We start from the raw sequence: 18277 nt of genomic DNA on the forward strand, positions 1-18277 counted from the left end.
CCTTGGATGGTGGCCACAGCTGTGGATTCCACTTTTCGAATTGTATTCTGTATGGATTATTTCCAACTAGTAAAACATTTGTAGACGCCTTGTTAAGCTCTGTGGTGCTGAAAAATAAAAGGAGCCTTCAGCCATTCCCATAATGCTCTCCCAGCTGTAGTGGAAATGTCCATAGAGATATGGTTGAAAATGGGAGGATGGAAATGCTGAAGCCAGTAAAAACTCTATACATCTACACAATACTTAGCAATCGTGCCCTGTTAAAACTCTGGCACATCAAGCAGTATTATTGAAGCCATTTTAAAGAGGAGGGAAACTGGCAGAAGAGATAAGCAGTTTCTGGTTTTTAGCACTGTCCAACAGGGTTTATTTTCCTTGCTATTCAGACTTTTATGACTAGTAATGGGATCCAAGTACTTATGAAATAAGTATTTATAGTAGTAAGTCCCCTGGCCATATGTACCTGTTGTCTAAAATATTTTGAACACAGGATGTTGTCTCACTACAAGTTTTTGGAAGACATAATGGGAACACAAAGCTGAAAAGGGAATTTTTTAAAGTATGAGATGGTTGCATTGTCTGCTTGTAAAACTCATTTGTCACTTTAGTGTCCTCCTTAGAATCATTAACAATATTCTTAACACTGAAAACAAAGCACTTTTGGTGCTCTCTTGATCATAGCTTGTGTTCCATGTCTTTGGGCAACAAGTTGGAATGCAAAGCCTTTTCTGACAAGCTTGAAACTGGGGTAGGTAACACATCAGCAAGGTAGGAATTCAGGTCACTTCTGTGGCTTATACAAATAAATTCATAACCCCTTCTCCACAAGACTTTATGGACACACTTTCCTGTCCCCAGACAACCATTTGCTAAAGCTCTTTCAGGCCCGCAACACTACAACCTCTTCCCTATCAAGTGTTGAGGCTAACTTAAGAGCAATCATCAGCCACCAGCATAATAAAAATTAGCCAAAACCAGTTTTAATGTAGTTCTCTCCTGCAGTACAGTATAAACCATGCAGGTTCTTCAGTAAAAAAAAGACAAAGCATAAATACAGTATTCAAACCATATAAACTCCTTGAAAGTACTATTGTGAAAGGTATGCACAGGATTTATACATCAAATAAAGAGAAAAATATTTGTCCAGCAATAAAAATGAGCATTTTGTAGACAAAAGATTTTGTAGAAATCCATTTGACATTAAAAGCCAATGCCAGCAACATTAATAAACTCTGTTACCTGCATTAAACATCCTAAATGCTCTCAGACTCTTCAGTTCATTGGAAAATGTTTAGAACTTAAGGTGTGAGAGTGAGCATAAAACACCATGCAGGATACAGTTTGCTGAACACTGTAGATATCTTGGAGATTCAAATGAAAATACCCTTGCAAATACTAGCATAGGGCCATACTTTAAAAAAAAAAAAAAAAAGAAAAACTGATGGGGCTATTGGTACAACTCATTTAAACTAAGAGTTCTGTATAAAAGTCACCGCCTAATACCGACTATGCCAGTCTACTGTATGAAGGGAAAGGTATCTGCACTGGTTGTTAATCTCTAAGGGACAAGCTAAAATAGTCTGACCTGGTCTTTGGAAAATACCATTTTTTCCACCCACCAATGAAACTTTTATCAAATCGATTACAAATATTTCTGTAACTCTTCCTACCAAACTCAACACAAAGGAGGAGCCTGGAATAAAATGAATCAAGCTGACTTTGAAGCAGAATGAAATATTAAATGGAAAAATTAATGAAGAATGAAGTGTGACACTGAAGGCTTGTTTAAATCTCAGGATTAGCAATAAACACAGACTTTTAAAGGTTTATGAAGGGCCCTTTTTAAATCACTTACAGATGTGAACAGGCATTGCCCATGACTGAATGATCTATGGATTAAGTCTCAAAGGAAAGATGCATTAAATTTACAAGCGAACAGGTTCTTTCCTCCTCTCTGTCAATGGCAGAAGGGAAGTTATGGTAGAAACTCCCTGCTTAAAAGACAGCAACTCAGAGTTAGTCAGGAAGAGCTTGTGTATACAAGCCTTAGGTATAAGAAAAATCTGAAGTGCAGACATGCTAATTCCAGAAGCGTCCATTTATGCAGTTACTTTGGCAGAGACGCTGTGCTTTAAAATTCACAGGTAACTTATTCTGGAATAACATTAATGTATGACCAACCACTTAGTCATTAAAGTTTGTCTCTTCCTCAAGGGTAAGAAACGCTGTCTGCATCAACTAAGGTGGTTTTTAATAGCAATAACGTGAGTCTGCATAATTGATACACACTCCAAACATGTGAATAGCACTGGGGTTTGCAAAACATCAATGCCAAGGAAGAAAGGGCAATGTAATAATAGATCCACCTTCTGCAAGATCCACTGGTCTCTGCATTTTGGAAAGCATGAAGCAGGCTGTCTATTCAGGTTTGGTTTGGGCTGTGGCTCCAAATAAACACCAAGTCCCACAAGTTTTTCTATTAAGCAAAAGGTGAGAGCCAAGAATTCTCGTAGGTGATAGCTTTTTTACACCAACTACCTGGATAGACTAGACAAAGGCAAGCTTTTGGGTATCATAGTACCCTTCCTGAGGCTTGAGAAAAACTTGCCTGGGTCTATCCTGACCATGCAGTTGGTCCAATAGAAAATATTACCCACAAGAATTCTTGCCTCTTGCATTCTTCCCAGCATCCCAGCAACACCACCTCATCTATTTAGTAAAGTCACTTGTGCATTACATGGGCCAACTGATACTAATATCCAGTGCAAGAAAGCATTTTCTGAAGCACAACTCAATATAGGAGAAAACATAATCCCTTTCTCCTTCAAGGAACTGCAACACAACCCCATCCGCTCCTTGAAGTGCTGCTCTAAACCTTAATCCTGATACAGAGCAACCACATTTTTGTAGGTATACAGATTTTGTAGTCTTTTGATCTGAAATGTAAGCAAAGTCTGATTTCACTGTATTTGATTTCACCAGCTTTGCATCCGAATCAAAGCCAAAGCTCCTCTCTTTTGTTTTATTTTTTAAAAGCTCTGAGATTTAAAAAGACATTTAGAAAATTGGATTTTTCTGCCCTGGACAGGAAGCTGAATCTGAATGACAGGGACTATATACTGACAAATAACTGATTGAGCTTACTTAGACTGCACAGTGCAAGAGTCCACTCTAAATCCACTCACCTTTTTTGTACCTAAAGGAAAAATTGCAACTAGTTGAAACATGATCAATTCTAAGTTACTTGCTGAGAATCAGAAGGTACAGCCCCAAAGCAGAAAAAAAGAACCATGATGGAAACAATGAAAATGCGCAAATGAACAATAGCTACAATCTTGGTGGATTGTTAATTACCAAAAAATGAAACAAAGGGATGACTAGAAGGGGAAAGTGATTAGGAAAAGGGCACATGGAATGCCACCTCCCTGAAGTAGTTGCCACCCTCCCAGCTGCTGACAGGCCATTAGTTTTAAATGAAAAAAGCAACTCTGCTGTGCAAATGCTCTAATTGATGGTTTCAAAACAAGAGTTTATTTTCGTAAATATTCTGCAGCAGAACACCTGCCCACAGAACCAGAAAATACTGAACAAAGCGAGACGTGTTCAAGTACTGGAGAGCAATTTCAAATCGTTTCACCACAGACATCATTGAAAAGAAAACACAGAACCTGCATAACAGTTGTCGACTCAGGCTTAGTAAGTGTGGTCAGCGGTGCTTTCTTAACCTGCCAACTGCTCGTTCTCAACTTCTCTGTGAACGAACCACTCATACAAATGGCAGGGCCATTGTGCTGGCGGAACAGCTTTCCTGAAGCCAGTTGCTCCCTGACAACATCTTTAGTATCTTAACCTCTCTCCTCTATGGGTAGATACAAAAGAAGTCTCTCTGAACACATTACATTCGTACCGGGTGACAGACTTTATGCATCTAGTCCTGTCATTGGTCCAAAATTGTGCTTTCAGCCTGTGCCAGAGTATAACACCCTCGCCCGCCCCCCCCCCCCCCCCCCCCCAAATTAGAACGTATCAGTTTGCCGATTCATAACTCTATGCATTTCTGGTAAATAAAGTCATCTCCCCCATCATGCTAATAGAAAGCTTCCCGGTTCTTACTGATTACAACACATACATGCAACAAGTACGGCCTATTAAAAATGTACAGTACTCCCTTCCTGTTCAAAGGAACAACCTATTCTACTCCAAAATCATCAGTCACGTATCGAATCAGCTATAGAGACTAAACTTACAAATGATTTGCAGTGTGGCGATGCTTACAAAAGCCCCGGTTCTTCATTCACTGGCAAAGGCAGGACTTGTCACAATGCCACCTATGCAGACATCAATGTGATGTCTTATCTGCTTCTTAGCAGAGTACATGAAATGCAAACTAGGGACAACTGCCAGTAAAGGACTGGTCTGGACCATTAGTCAAAGGAGATGGGCAATTTGATGGAATGGTTGACATCACAGTAAAATCTACCCACAGCATTTTTTTTCCCCCCACAGGAACATTTTCCTGGGAAAGTCCTGGCCCTCTTTTAGGAGGGGTAGAAGACCTGCTACCCCACAAGCAGTGCATCAGCCCCACCTGCAGCGGATGGCGGAAGAGAAAGTGCTCTCCATGGAAGGTGAATTCCCATGTTTTGACACCTTGATTTAAGTTAACAAGAAATGTTGAACTTTACAACATTTCCAAAGAGATTTCACATGAGCTGTTGATATTCAGATCACCTACCTGAAAATAGTTCAGGTTGGCTGTGACTAAAAAATAAGCTTGGGTGGCTGTTTAGCAGATTACATGACTAGAACAGAGCAGTCTTAGCTTGTTTCCTGCATTCACAACACAAAAGCCACCATAAATGGCACTAACTAGCAATTAGGTTGGCAGTCTGAGACAAGAGACCAGGGCTTGGATGTGAACTATCATACCTTCAGAGTGGGGGCAGAAGCTTGCAGTGCTGCCTCAGACTATGTGCTTGATGTATGGATAAACTGTACGGGTTCCTGAGCTTCGCTCTGCAGCCTTTAAAGATTATTAAAACTATGCGATTTGAAGAAAGGTGAGAAGGACTAGATTCCAGACAACCACTAAACCCAATTCCTCTTTTCCATGCAAGACTCAGTTTACAGATGCTTATATCTTTAGACATCAAGCTGTTGGCCCCTTACAAAATGTGATGCAGCATTGAAAATATGCCCAGCCTATGAAATGCCCAGTGAAAGAGAAATGTTGCATCATCCCTTTACATTTAAGGGCCACCACACTACATGGAAAAGTCAATCCCAGATGAATATTTATCTACTTTTGCTACCTAGAACACAGGTTAGAGTACCATTCTCTCTGCTCTTCCAGTGTATTTACCTAATGATTTTCAGAGCACCCTGGGCAGAGTGCATTTCCCGGGATGAAATGTGTGACTTTCCTACAATAACAGTGAAGAGAAAAACCACTGTAAGAACTAAATAGGAAACCAACTGTAAAACTACAAGCATCAGGTGTGGAGTCCAACCTAGCAAATAATTTTATCCAGACTGGATTTCCAGTTGACAATCCTTTCCAAAGGTGAAAAATGCAAGGACTAAGTTACATTCTGCTTAATACAGCATCTTCAGCTTAAAGCTACCTCAACTCATTGCAAAGCAAACAATTCTCCACAGAGGCATTTTGAGATGTCAGGTTTCCCCAGAGAACCAGGCTGTTCATCTGTGTGCAGAATGTCTCCAGGGAGGGAAACACAGGCACTGCATTTTTTAACAAAATTATGTTCAAGTTTCTGTATTCGGTTCCTATCCTGGGCTGTAGAGTATTTGCTTGACTCCAGTCTGTTGCATGGGGTGCACCACACACAGGTCAATCTGCAGGCAATGGAAAAGGATTTCATCTCAAGGCAAAGCAAAGAGATTGAAAACTTACTTATGTTGTTATTTAGATACGTCTGTTTTGCTCTGCAGTTCTGTCTTGCTTCACGCTGATTGAAACTTTAACGTTTATTTTATTCTCTCTGCATTTAGTTTTGAAACTTTTTTTAAAGCAGCCTGACATTGTCAGCTACTGGAATAAGTACATTCCAAACTTCCAAAAAGCTATTCATTTCTACTTGGCTGGGAGCTGGTTGTAGCCAGGTAAGGTAGCCTTAAAAAGGCCAGTCAGCAGCCTTATCTGGTTCCCAAATATTTCATTTAATTGGAACATGTAAATGATGGTAGGAAATCTCAACGCTGCCTTTAAAAATACCTGAAAATATTTCACACTCTCCTCTGTTAGGAACTGGATGGCTGCATAATCCCTGGAGACCTGCCATTTTAATAACCACAACAGGGAACACAGCTTGATGCCAGCTACCAGGAGAAGAAGGTCAGAGCTACAGCCAAGGAGTACACTGCAGAGGCTTTTACAGCTCCTGGTAGGTGCTCTTCTGCTACCGTTTTACAGCCAGCTTTGGCAAGAAATGAAAGAATTACACGGCTGTAAACAGAAACAACATAGAAAGATGCAAGAACCTACCTAGAAACCTCCCACAGCTCCGTGTGGCTCTAGTTCCAGCTCTGATCTTTCTGTTCTGACAGATGCATTCAAGCTGATAGACAAGGAAGGAAGCAGGAAGCAGCTGCATTACCTTCATGTTTTTATATACTAGATTTTACAGGAGGAAGGTTTTCCAAGGCACAAATGACCGACCCTCAAGGACATTTTGTTTCCAGCCCTGCCTTAGAAAATCCCCCTTAAATTCCCCCCCCCCCCCCCTTTTTTTTTTGCACACAAGAGATCAGGTAATTTCCTTACTTCCTCTGACATCTTTCCTTATATTTGGGAGAAGATCACCTAATGAAAGGAGCAAGCCTTAGGAAACTGACTAATGTAAAAAAAAAAAAAAAAAGAAAAGCAGACTTAGTTATTCTAAGAAAAAAAAAGATAGTAACCAAGCCTTGATAACAGAACAGCCACAAAAGAAGTGTGGAGCTCTCATCAGTAAGAGCTTACAAAGAAAAAATAGTTAACATTCTTTAAACAAGAATGAAGAGAAGAATGAAGATTTTACTTCTTCAAATTTGGATGCATTATACAATCCCTCCTACTCTAGTCTCTAAGCTGTTTGCAGCAGTGTATTCTGCAAAAGGCCAGAGTTTCAGGGCCAACTCCAGCACCCGAGTACAAAAATTAAAGACCAGAGTAACACACTCTTATTAAAGGCGATGATTTGTATCAAGTAGGTGACTCCTCCTGTTAGGGATGGCAGTTTTGAGTAGGAACGTTATCTGCACCAGGTACTTTTCTTTAAGATTTCCTACTGTTGCTCCTACTACTGTACAGCAATGTCCGCTGGTAGAAGCAACAGAGAAATCTTAGTGGGAAAAGTCTATGGAGTAATCAAGTCCTTTGTCATGGAACAGATACATGTTTATCTCCTGACAGCCACAGCTGGAATTTAAGCACTGTTAGCAAGAAAGAAATACCTGATACTAAAGGAAAAGAAAAACTATATATAAAATGGTCTATAAGAAGTGTAATGACAGATCCTAAGGTCTAGTATTTCCCATACATCAGCATTATGCAAAAACATTTAGTTCTAGCCTGCCTGGTGAAGTTACTAAGCCAGGACCCTTTAGTTGACTAGAGAAAACTCAGCCCATAAGGTGCACACAAACCAGAAAGGCCACTTTCCGGCCTACTACCTGCTACCAAATTCTATATTTTGCTTTGATTGCAAAAAGCAGGTATAACACTGTGCAGCAAAGCAGACAGAAGCTAACCACAATTTACACTGAAAGTCTTCCACATGCCAGTCAATACATTTAATCAGCCAGAAGACTGTGCTATTAACATATTGGCTGCTGTGTCTTCAGCAATACACCACCAGATCCTCCTTTACTAGGCTAGTCTTTGAGCATAGCAGCTGGAGCTAAACAGTCAATGCAAACTTCCAATTTACCTGCCTGTAGATTAATGTTTATGGAACTGAAAAGAAGATTAAAAACCATTAGCAAATGCTGATCCCGGCAAGAGAGTTGTGCAAGCTAACTCCCACACACCAGGCCTAGAAAGTAATGCAAAATCACTACATTGCATAAAATTCCCCTTAAAATATTAGGTCCTTGCTCCAAGGATTGTGCTTTAAGGCCATTAAACCTGGAGAACTTTGTCCAGGTCAAGCGTTTCTAAACAAAAGCATCAAGAGTCTTGGCATAGTCTGTAAACATGATTCTGACAACATGAGTAGGTATTCTATGTACCAGTATCACCATGTAGGTATATGCCTATTAAATATATACATCGCATGCATGTGCGCACTATGATTTTAATACCTGATTTAGCAAACCTGCCTTGCATTGAGTCAAATCTACTTCACTGGCCTATTGGCTTACTCACCTAGGTAAATACTACTCGCTGCAGGTAAAGTTGAAGAATCAGGCTCAAGTAACCAGCTCTCCAAGAAATATTCGGGTTTTGAGTCCTACAGTGCCTGATGTTTGTGGCAATGCATTGACACGTACACTTCTCACTACTCTAGTTAAAAAAATATATATATATAAAATCAGAGGCTGATTTTACAGCACTCTCTGTACAACTGCCTGCTCAGTCAATAACTTATAAAACAAACTCATAAACCCTTGACACATCTGCACGGCAGGTATGGGACGATCATTCTAGAATGTGAGGATTCAATCCAGTAATACTTCATGATGATTTTTTGATCCCGAAGATCCATATGCTTTCTGATATTCAGTGCTGAAGTCCATGCAAAGAGGAGACAGGAGCTCCTGAGAAGGAAGCTGAAATTTAAAGACAAAATAATCTGTAACTCTAAGCACTTTTCTGTCAGAGCAATTCTACTTTATTCTTTACATTAGGTTGAACACTATTTTACTTCATGCACATGGAGAGGAAACCCACTGCTTTTCTCACTAGCTCATTCCAAAAAGCCAGACTGGAAGTAAGATGATAAAGAGCTCTCCCCTTAATATAGGGCTTAATATGGACCATGCATCTCCTGCCCACATCACCTGCTGCTGTTGCACCCAGGTATGCAGGTGAAAGAAAGCCAGCTGAAAGAGTGATTACTGCCCAGAGTATCCTAAATTACTATTAGTCCTAACTGCACGGAAACATATGCACATGCCATGGCTCTTTCCAGCTTCTCCTGCTGTTCAGCCCCTTCTCAGATTCACAAAACAGATCTCTGATCTTTCAGAAAGCTGGGAAGAGATGTGGGTATGTGACAGAAACATGTTGCATGCCATGTTCCACCAGGCAACTGACAAGCCTTGGATCCTTTCCCAAAGCTGCATGCCTTTAAGCTCTCTTTGGAACTGTGTAACCCAATGGAAACATCAGCCCTATATGACTAGGTAATCTGAACACCTGCAGTTACTTTGGTTACATGGTTTTCAGATCTCTGAAAAACCGAGGGAGAACGTTGTACTTTTCAACCTGTGCACCAAGCTCAAAGTTCACCACCATCTAATGCTTCCTTGGAGAATTATTTAGGAAAGTAAGAACCCCCCTGCAAAATCCCAAACCACAAATCCCCATCCTCCACTGTCCTGCCCCCAGCTTCTTCTGTTTAAGGTTCCAGAGAGACACTCTTAGCATCCTTACAAGGCATTATCACCCTCTCTCACAAAAAAGGAGCTGGCTGGCCACTTCATAGAAAGAGTATATCCAACTTAGTTCAGGACAGATCCCTTCTTCCCCCCACTTTGAGTAACCTCATAATAAAATACTGACCTGTCCAAGCGAGCTTTGTGCCACTGCCTTTGCAAACTGCTAGGTCTCCATTTCTACGGCAAGAGATGAAGCTTCATTGGATCCTACAGAACACAAAACAAAATGGTTAGAGATGAATAGTACTGCTGTTTTCTGATTGTAGAGAAAACAGCTTCTGCTGAGGGCTAGTGTGTTTTCAAGCATTGGTTCAAAGAGAAACTGGACATTCGTCCTCATCAGGGTGACCCAGGTGAGACCCAAGCAGAGAGTTTTATTTATCAGTGCTTCCTGATGTACTCTCCACACCACAAGCTTTAAGAGCCATGATGACAACTAAAGTTCTTCCAGTTTTAATGGAATGTTTCAGGTCTGACTTCCTGCGACTGCACTAAACATAATCCAAACGCTCAGTTATTACAGCACTTAGGCGTTGGCGCATTGATAGAAAGGAAAGGGATGGTTAGAAAATGAGACTGCAAAACAGTATCAGCTGCATTTGAAGTGCATCCTCCCTCCTGTCAAATCAAGATGAGTTGGCTGAGGCAGCAAGCTTAATGCAGGAGGCGATCATGTGCACGATACTCACAGAATATATTTTCTTGATATAGTGGGAATAAAAGTTCATTAAAATAAGCACCATAGCCCCATAACATTATTCCTGGAGCATTTTTATTTGCAAAACAAAATCTGCATGAGGACAAGAAAACACAAAAAGGCAATGTACATCTGGAAATGTACATTGGAAATGTGAGGCAAGACAGCAGAATTTGAGATTAGCCACAAGCCCAAAGAAAAAGGAGGCAGAAATTGCCATACCAAAGCAGGAGAACAGCCCCTCCAATCAGTCTGGAGGAATAGCAATAAATAAAATCCATGGCATCTTGTTAATTGTGTGATAGTACTGAAAATACAGTATAATTTTCCTGTATAATTTGATAGAAGTATTAATTATAGAGCCTTACATTTGGGAATCTAGAAGTGTGCTAACAAAATCAATCTTCACAGCCAGGCTCAGAGACAGAAAAGAACCTAAAATCCCCATTTTACAGACAGGAAAAGAGAAGCACATGTGGCAAAAGGACTTGCCCAATGTCACAAAATGAAGCTGCGATAGATCCACAACACAAATCCAGCTCCTGTCCCCACATGTTCACCTTCAGAATTGCCCTCAGATTCTCTGAGTCTTTAGGATGCTAACATGTTGCTGTCTTTTGGATTGCCCATACTATTACTGTACTTAAGTTATGCAGCTTTCAATTCTGTGCTGCTTCTGCAGTACCTGACAGTTAAGTGACAGAAAAGCACAATGCAAACTGTTAAAAATTAAATATTCAGTCTTCTGAGTTTTCCAGGTGAATATTTCCTACAAGGAGCAATTTTTAAACATTATGTACTATATCAGAGCTCAAAAAGCAATTGTCCACAAGTCAAAGAGAGACCGGGGATGTTGGTGTGTGAAACTGGCAAGATCACAACCGAGACACTAAGATTCAAGATGCATTTTTTTGAAAATCTGATGACCTTATAAAGTGTCAGCACATGTTATTTTGGGGGATACTTTCTAGCCAAACAGATCAGACAGATGTTTGTGAATAAAAGACCAACATTAATGAAAACAGGAAAGTTTCAAAACATGAAGTAAAAGGTGTTTGGAAGCAGGTGTTCTTGGCTTCTCGCTGATCACACAGCTCATAAAACTATTACCATAATATCTGACTTTGAAAATGAAATACTATTATCCTGCACTACAATCCTAAGCAAATCTCTGTATAAAAAAACAGAGCAAAAGGTGAACACCCAGTTCAATAGAGAGGGACACAGCCATGCAGGGAAGACAAAAGCAACTGGGAAGATTTACTTCCACACCCTCTTTAGTGCCAGGTTGCACTGTCTCCCCTCCTAGTTTTCAGTAATGCTTTGTGTTTTATTCATAAATCCACCAATTCCTCTTAACATCGATTGAAAATAACATCCGCAGGTGGGCTGTTTCCAGCACTCACTTGTGGCCTTACTCAGTTCTGTTTATGCACAGAAAAAAGTTTGTGACAGGGAAAAATCAAATGGAGCAAAGGCAAAGGATTAGGATGCTGTGGTTAGAAAGGAGAATGTTATACAGCCACACTTGATCAAGCTCTTTGTTTTTAAATTAGCTCTGTGGCACGTCTCTTCCCTTCTGCATATGCCTGGAGGAGGGACTCTCATGAGAAGAGCTCTCATTATTTCTGTCATGAGGCGCAGGTGCAGGAGCAAGCACAGGTGTGTGCTGGAAAGGTGCCAAGAGGAGAGGCACCTCACTTAAATACATCAGAGGGACATTATTCCCACTCTCCATGTGACTGACGCTCTAATGGTTCCAGCTTTGGCAGTGGTGGATTAGCATCCTCAGCAATGAGGGGAAGAGCAAGAACAAAGCCTTGCTATGTCGTCTCATCTTTTCCCCCACAAACATGCTTTGGAGTGTCAGAAGTGACAAACACACAGATGTCTGTTATCCAGACGGAGGTGGGCAGCTTCTCCAGGGCCTGTAGAAGTACCACCTCTCCAAGGCTGGACGTATGCCAGGGCTGAAGGCTGCACAATTACATTTGGGATAAATTCATTATGGGATAAATCCTGAAGGAACAGTGGAACTGGTGCTTGAATAGCATGGAGGGTGGCTTTGGGCATCCTTGCCTGCCACTGAGTTTTCACTGGATCAGAGAATTTGGAAAGGGACTGGGATGCATAGATACAGACTGATCCACTCACATTTACATAAACTGGAGCCAGTCTCCCTGGTACAGCGGTGGTCCCAGCAAGAAGATTACACCTTATGTTCTTTACTGAGCTAACAAGTCTCGTCAAAGTCATTTTGATATGCACTCTTAAGTCTTGAAAGCACAGGCTCCAGACCAGGCTGCTTTTGGCCAAATCAGATATCAATCTCATTACAATCTGGTGTTCATGTTTAAATACTAAAGGAGACTGTTGAGAGACCATAACACTTTAGAAAAGTTACGGGCTTGTGAATCACTCCTACAGGGATTGATTTTTTTTAAGTGTCATAAACAGCACGCAGAAGGACACTGTTTTGTTACTTTATTTTTAAAAGCTCGTTTGTGTTAGCCCAGCAAACAGATTATCTGCTCTGCAACATACACGACTCAGCAGGAGAAGCAGATGTTCTTTCAAGTCTCAAACAGGCTGCTTCAAGTTACTTATTCGAACCAATGATGAAATGAGCCTCTTCAACCCTATTCATGAGATGCTGGAGAGTAGGTTTTCCAGCAGTGCCAGGGTTTGAAGTGTGCCTTGGAAAAGGCTCCATTTGTTTATTTTACAATGAAATCTCCTCAACAGATATCAAAATCTCTAATACAATCAAACATCATTACTAAGTGAGGGGACAGCTGACCATAAGGGATCACACTGCCAAAGAAAAAGCCCATTTCACTTTTACAAAGGGTCAAATAACGTTTTTAAACAAAGCCGCAGCCTTCACACATCTCCAAATACGCACCATCTGCAGTGACTAATGGGTACTTCTGGAAAGTGAACTCAAGTACTCAGTTTTGTCAGCTGCTTCAAAGCTTACAACAGGGTTGCAAAAAGGATCTCCTCATGTGAGCTTTGTCTCTAAAGCAATAAACCAGACGTGATATTCTTTTAAGGGTAACGCACCGCTGCTGCTATGGAGGAACTGCCCTACCACACCTGTGTGAGGCTGGACCAGGAAGCAGCTATGGCAGGAGGGAGCACCTTGCTAAAGCCTGGTCTGACAAGAGGGGCTGCCATGAGGCTGTTGCTGCTTCCACTGGCCACCTGAGAATGCAGACAGCAATGCCAGCCCCATGGACAGGACACAGGGAATGCCACCTACTTGGGCTTTCTCCACCTTGGGCATCCTTGCCTGCCATTGGGGATCTGTCATCCCCACATCTGCATTTCTCTCTTGCATGGGGAAAAAGAGGGGCTCCCACTGCCTGTATTTCCAAAGGGTGCCACTAAGTACAGAAAAGTTATGATGTCTAGAAAGGCTGACAGCCACTGCTTTAGAGGAAAAGGAAAAAAAATGCCCATTGTCTTTAATAGCAATCTGATAAGCTTCTATGGCATAATGGAATATAGGTACTTTTATTTTAATTCTGTCTACATATATGGTTGTGGCTACCTTGCCCTATGGAAATGTACTAGCCCAAGGACAACTAAGCACCATGATTTTGGAAACTTAAAATGTGGTTCACTTGAAACTTTGCAGAACACACATATGGTTTGATGCTTTTGATACTGCCCAGACTGGTTTCAAAGTGGGACCTTATATTTGGCCTATGTTTGTTACCTAAGACTGGACTGCCTGTGATAAAGCCAACATGCCTTTCCATATGCCATATTCTAAGATGGTTGCACAGAGCAATTATTTTAGAATTCACCCAACCAGTTATTCTAATCCAATTGCACAATTAATTTTTGTACCCCCCTACCCTGGCTCTCTTCATCCAATCCATCATCATCCCATTGCTCTTCATTTGCTAGCAGTGGATTTCGAGCTTCACACAAAGTTCTCATTGGAAAGGAATGTCCATCACCCTGGCTGTAAAATACAAAGGTAGAAAATGAGCTACTGCAGAACCACTTCTTTTGAAAAATGAAGTACAACTCTACTATGCATTTATGATTTTGCTCACAAAAACAAAGAAAATTCTTACATTTCTGGAAACGAATTTTAAAGGATGAATTATATTAAGAAAACAATGGGTTCATTTTGGGTGGAAGCTCATAGGCAATGTTTAAGGAACAGAGAGTTGCAATCCTGAATTCATGCAAAAGCTAAGAAGGAAAATCTTTACAGTTCAAAATCATTCCTGATGTAACTCAGATGGAATTGAAACTGGCCAGATTACCCAGACAAATAATGAAGTATGGGAAAAAAGATATGCAAAAATATTCAGCTGTAAAATGAATTACTGCCCCCTACTTCACTCTAGCCAGGTGCAGACAACAATTTTAGGAAAGGTGGGAAGAGTCTGGATGAACTGGACACAGAAAATCAGATTAGCAAACAGGTCCCCACCCTTTAATTGCAAAGTTATGAGTATTTTCCAATGACAGTCACAATAAAGACAAAGTCTATGCTATGTCAAGGCATGACATATGGAGGAAGCCTAAGGGAATAACAGTGATGCAATGGAAATGAATTATAAATGCTTGAGTTTGGGCTACACTTGACTGGACTTCCTGCACATCCTGCAGCAAGTACTGCAGGCCACCTAAGATACATTCCTCCTCTGACAACTATTTCTACCCAAGGAAAATAATCAAGGAATTTTCCTTGCCAGTCAGTGTGTGTCCCAGGTCATAGTTCTGTGATGAGCACCTTATGCTCTGCGCTCCCCATTGCTGCTGGACACTAGTATGATCAGACAACATGTCTGATCTTTTTAATCCATCCCTGGCTTTGAGAACAGGAAGGAGAGGGCAATAGCTGGTGCAGTTGAGGTCTTAGCTTAGTTCACCAGCACAAGGTCAAGACAGTTGCCTGATAAAGCTGGAATCCAGTGAATTGTTTTAAATTGAGCCCAACTATTCTTGGAACTGGCCTGCAGTTTATTCTTGGATCAATATAAGTGGTACAAAAGCAAAGTGTTTCACTATTTAATGTAGGGACAAACCCTGCCAGTCAAGGGAGACCTGACAGGCTAGAAAGCCAGGATAGTTTTTAAGGAGCGAGTGTGTATACAAGTATGTGTGCAGAAGCAGAGTCCATATGGAAGGTGTGGACCCTCTGTACCCCAGGAACTGTGCTCCACAGTGGCTTCAATCATCTTTGTTCACAGAAGGCTTGAAGGGATAAGGCAAGAATGCTTGTTGGTGGATCTCCAACTATATATAACCATTTTGCAGTGGGTGTAGGTACAACAGATGAAGCTACAGCAAGTGCTTAGGGGTGGTTCCTTTGCTACCTCTCAGTGCCACATGGGAAAATATCAGCCACTCCTGACTCTGGCCACATGGGAAAATATCAGCCACTCCTGACTCTGGCAAAACTCTACTGTACAGAACTGGTATGAACAGGCTGAGCTCAGGGATCATGATTTGGCCTTCCATTCATAGCATCGGCCTCTCCAACCATCACGTACCTTGAAAAAATTGGGAGCAGCCACAGCTTTTTTTCCTCTCCAAACACCTGCTGGAGATTCTTTACGAAGCCCAGATTGAATCCATTTTTATCTGGACCATTTTGAAACACTGGAGCTGAGAAGGCCTCTATGGACAGATTCAATTATAGGGAAAAGAAAGAAAGAACCAAACATTACTGATGCATGGCAGTAACATTTACTTTGCAGATACCATGGGCACATTAAACAATTAAACACATTATGTCATGGAACATTATGGATGGTTACAGGGGTGAACTTGGAGATAATAAGCCTACAAATCTTTTGATTACTGCATTTTCTCACAGACAGCACACTCCAGAATATATTATGCACCTTGTTTTTGAAAGGATAAAAGATCCTTCCTTGTAGCAAGTAACTGGGTAGCAGCAGCTAGGAAGCCAAGCCTGCTGACTCTTCTGTTCTCTGTGGATCACTGCAGAGTTTACTTACAGTTTTAGCTGGTGAATAGAAAAAATTACTCTTACTGTATTTCTTGCATACAAAGGACACTCCCATTTCCAGTAACAGTTTTTTGGGAGAAAGATTTATGTTGTGTGCAAGAAAATTTGGTAGTTCCAGTATCTTAAAATGGAGGGCATTCATTTAATTTTGCAAATAAATCACAAAGAATAACCCAAGAACCAATAAAAGTGTATTTGTTTAAACCCTCAAAATTCAGAATGAACGTCATCAATTCATGTATCTAACAATCTCTAGTGTCCCTAATGACATTTTTACTATACAAACTAAAACATGCTGTTTTCAATGAAGGAGAAAACCTCCAATGGCATACATTCAAACTTAAATGTTTTCTCTTATATTTGTTGGAATACCTTGAGGTGAACGGCAAACCTGTCTTTTTTATAACACTATTTCATGGTGAACACAAAGTCTTACCCAAAGTAGACCTATTTCTACTGATGAGCCAGCAGTGGTAGCCGAAGAGAAACATCAGGCTTACAAAAAACATGACTGCCACAAAAAGAAGGAAAAGGACATGGAACTTTGAACGTCCATTAGTCAATTCACCCTGGGAAGGAAAGCAAAAGGGCATAAATGACAAGAAAAATTGAGAAAGAAATTGTTCCTTGATAGGTTAAATGTTCTACTATATCTAATAAACACGATATGGGGTTTTTAGACTTTCACATTTAAAAATATAACATTTTTGTCTTGCTACAAAACACAAGACAACGAGGAGACAGGCAGACTTTTCTCCACTTCTGGGATTTTGCTACTTATTTTTTTTAATGGAACAGGTCCAGTTTGTTCACAGTTTCCCATATGGGCATCAGAAGCACGTCTTATGCCCACAGTGCATTTGGCAGGCAATGACAAGCTCTTTGAAAGCCTGTTCGCATTCTGCTGAATTTTCTTTAATCTTCATGTTTTCCTGGATGCACATTAACTCACTGCACCTTTTCCAATGGCTACCTTCCAACTTAAGAAAAAACAAGAAATCTGAACTGCTACTTGATAACAACAACCCTGAAGTACACCAAGTCCTGGGGATAGCTCACTTCACAGTGAATCTAAGCTAAGCAGAATCTTACAGGTGGCTGAAATGCTTTCACCCTAAAACAGAGGAGCTAAATGCCAAAGAGGTCCTCCAGCCCAAACAGCTCAGAGACAGGCTCTCCCTGACTCTTGGAAGTGAACACATAAGCAGTAGGGCAACAGCCTGCCCAACTGCATGCGCCTCATGCACTAAACTCTATTTATAGTCCCTGAGTCTTCCTCAGTATGCAGAGCAACCTTAGGGGTGCTTGGGTCAGAAGTTTTGTTCGTCACATCATTTAAAAAATGGATAAGTTAAGGTACTAAGAGGCTAAGTGACTTGACCAGCATCACACAGTGAATCAGCAGCACCACAGATACTAGAAACCAAGAGTCTGGAGGCCTGGTCTCCCATTGTAACTATCAGCTGACACTGCCTCTGTCTAAACTAATTAGAATTTAAAAGTAACACTCAGTATTTCAATCAACTTTTAAGTCAGGAAAGGAAGACAGTAAGGAGACACTGAAAGTCAAAGCAGTTTCTGAAAACACTGTATTTTACGATCAATGCATGTAGATCAATAGCAGGATACAGCTTTTTATATTAGTTCTCAGAGCAGCTAGGAAGAGGGCATGTGTACTGCAGGAACTAAGTTTATGGAGACCGCTAGACATAGTAATAAACGAATAACACTAAAAGTACTGTGTATCCCCTTTGTCTGCGCCTTAGTGCGTTAGACTTGACCCACAGCAGGAAGGCTGGGAAAGTGAGTCTGGATATTACAGGAAACAATATAATTGGTAAAAAAAAACAAAAACCAAACCTACCCCACTTAGGAATTCCCTGTAACAATAGTGAAAATATTTATGAGGTTTTCAAGCAGCCACTTCATTAGCATCCAGTGCCAGAAACCCAGGAAATTCTACCCAGAAGACA

The 18277-nt window shown here is 40.9% G+C and overlaps 1 protein-coding gene across 5 annotated transcripts in view; it reads right to left on the reverse strand.

The window, feature by feature from the left end:
- Nucleotides 1-958: 958 nt before the first annotated feature.
- The window catches only part of ZDHHC15 (zinc finger DHHC-type palmitoyltransferase 15), a 33332-nt gene continuing 16013 nt past the window's right edge, over nucleotides 959-18277 (reverse strand). Inside the window, exons 8-14 of one of the 5 annotated variants that reach the window (XR_009463993.1) lie at nucleotides 16741-16873; nucleotides 15823-15949; nucleotides 14167-14276; nucleotides 9728-9810; nucleotides 8369-8772; nucleotides 6506-6578; nucleotides 959-5856 (exon numbers count right to left, since the gene is read on the reverse strand). Coding sequence is in view for 1 of the 5 variants with exons in the window: in XM_059732808.1 (XP_059588791.1) it covers nucleotides 9767-9810; nucleotides 14167-14276; nucleotides 15823-15949; nucleotides 16741-16873 (414 nt within the window). In the remaining 4 variants the exon portion in view is untranslated. Of the gene's footprint in view, nucleotides 8773-9727; nucleotides 9811-14166; nucleotides 14277-15822; nucleotides 15950-16740; nucleotides 16874-18277 lie in introns of all 5 variants that reach the window. The other 4 variants (XR_009463994.1, XR_009463991.1, XR_009463992.1 and 1 more) reach the window with 4 other exon arrangements.

This window comes from Alligator mississippiensis, chromosome 8 (genome assembly GCF_030867095.1).
Source record: "Alligator mississippiensis isolate rAllMis1 chromosome 8, rAllMis1, whole genome shotgun sequence".
NCBI lineage: Eukaryota > Metazoa > Chordata > Crocodylia > Alligatoridae > Alligator > Alligator mississippiensis.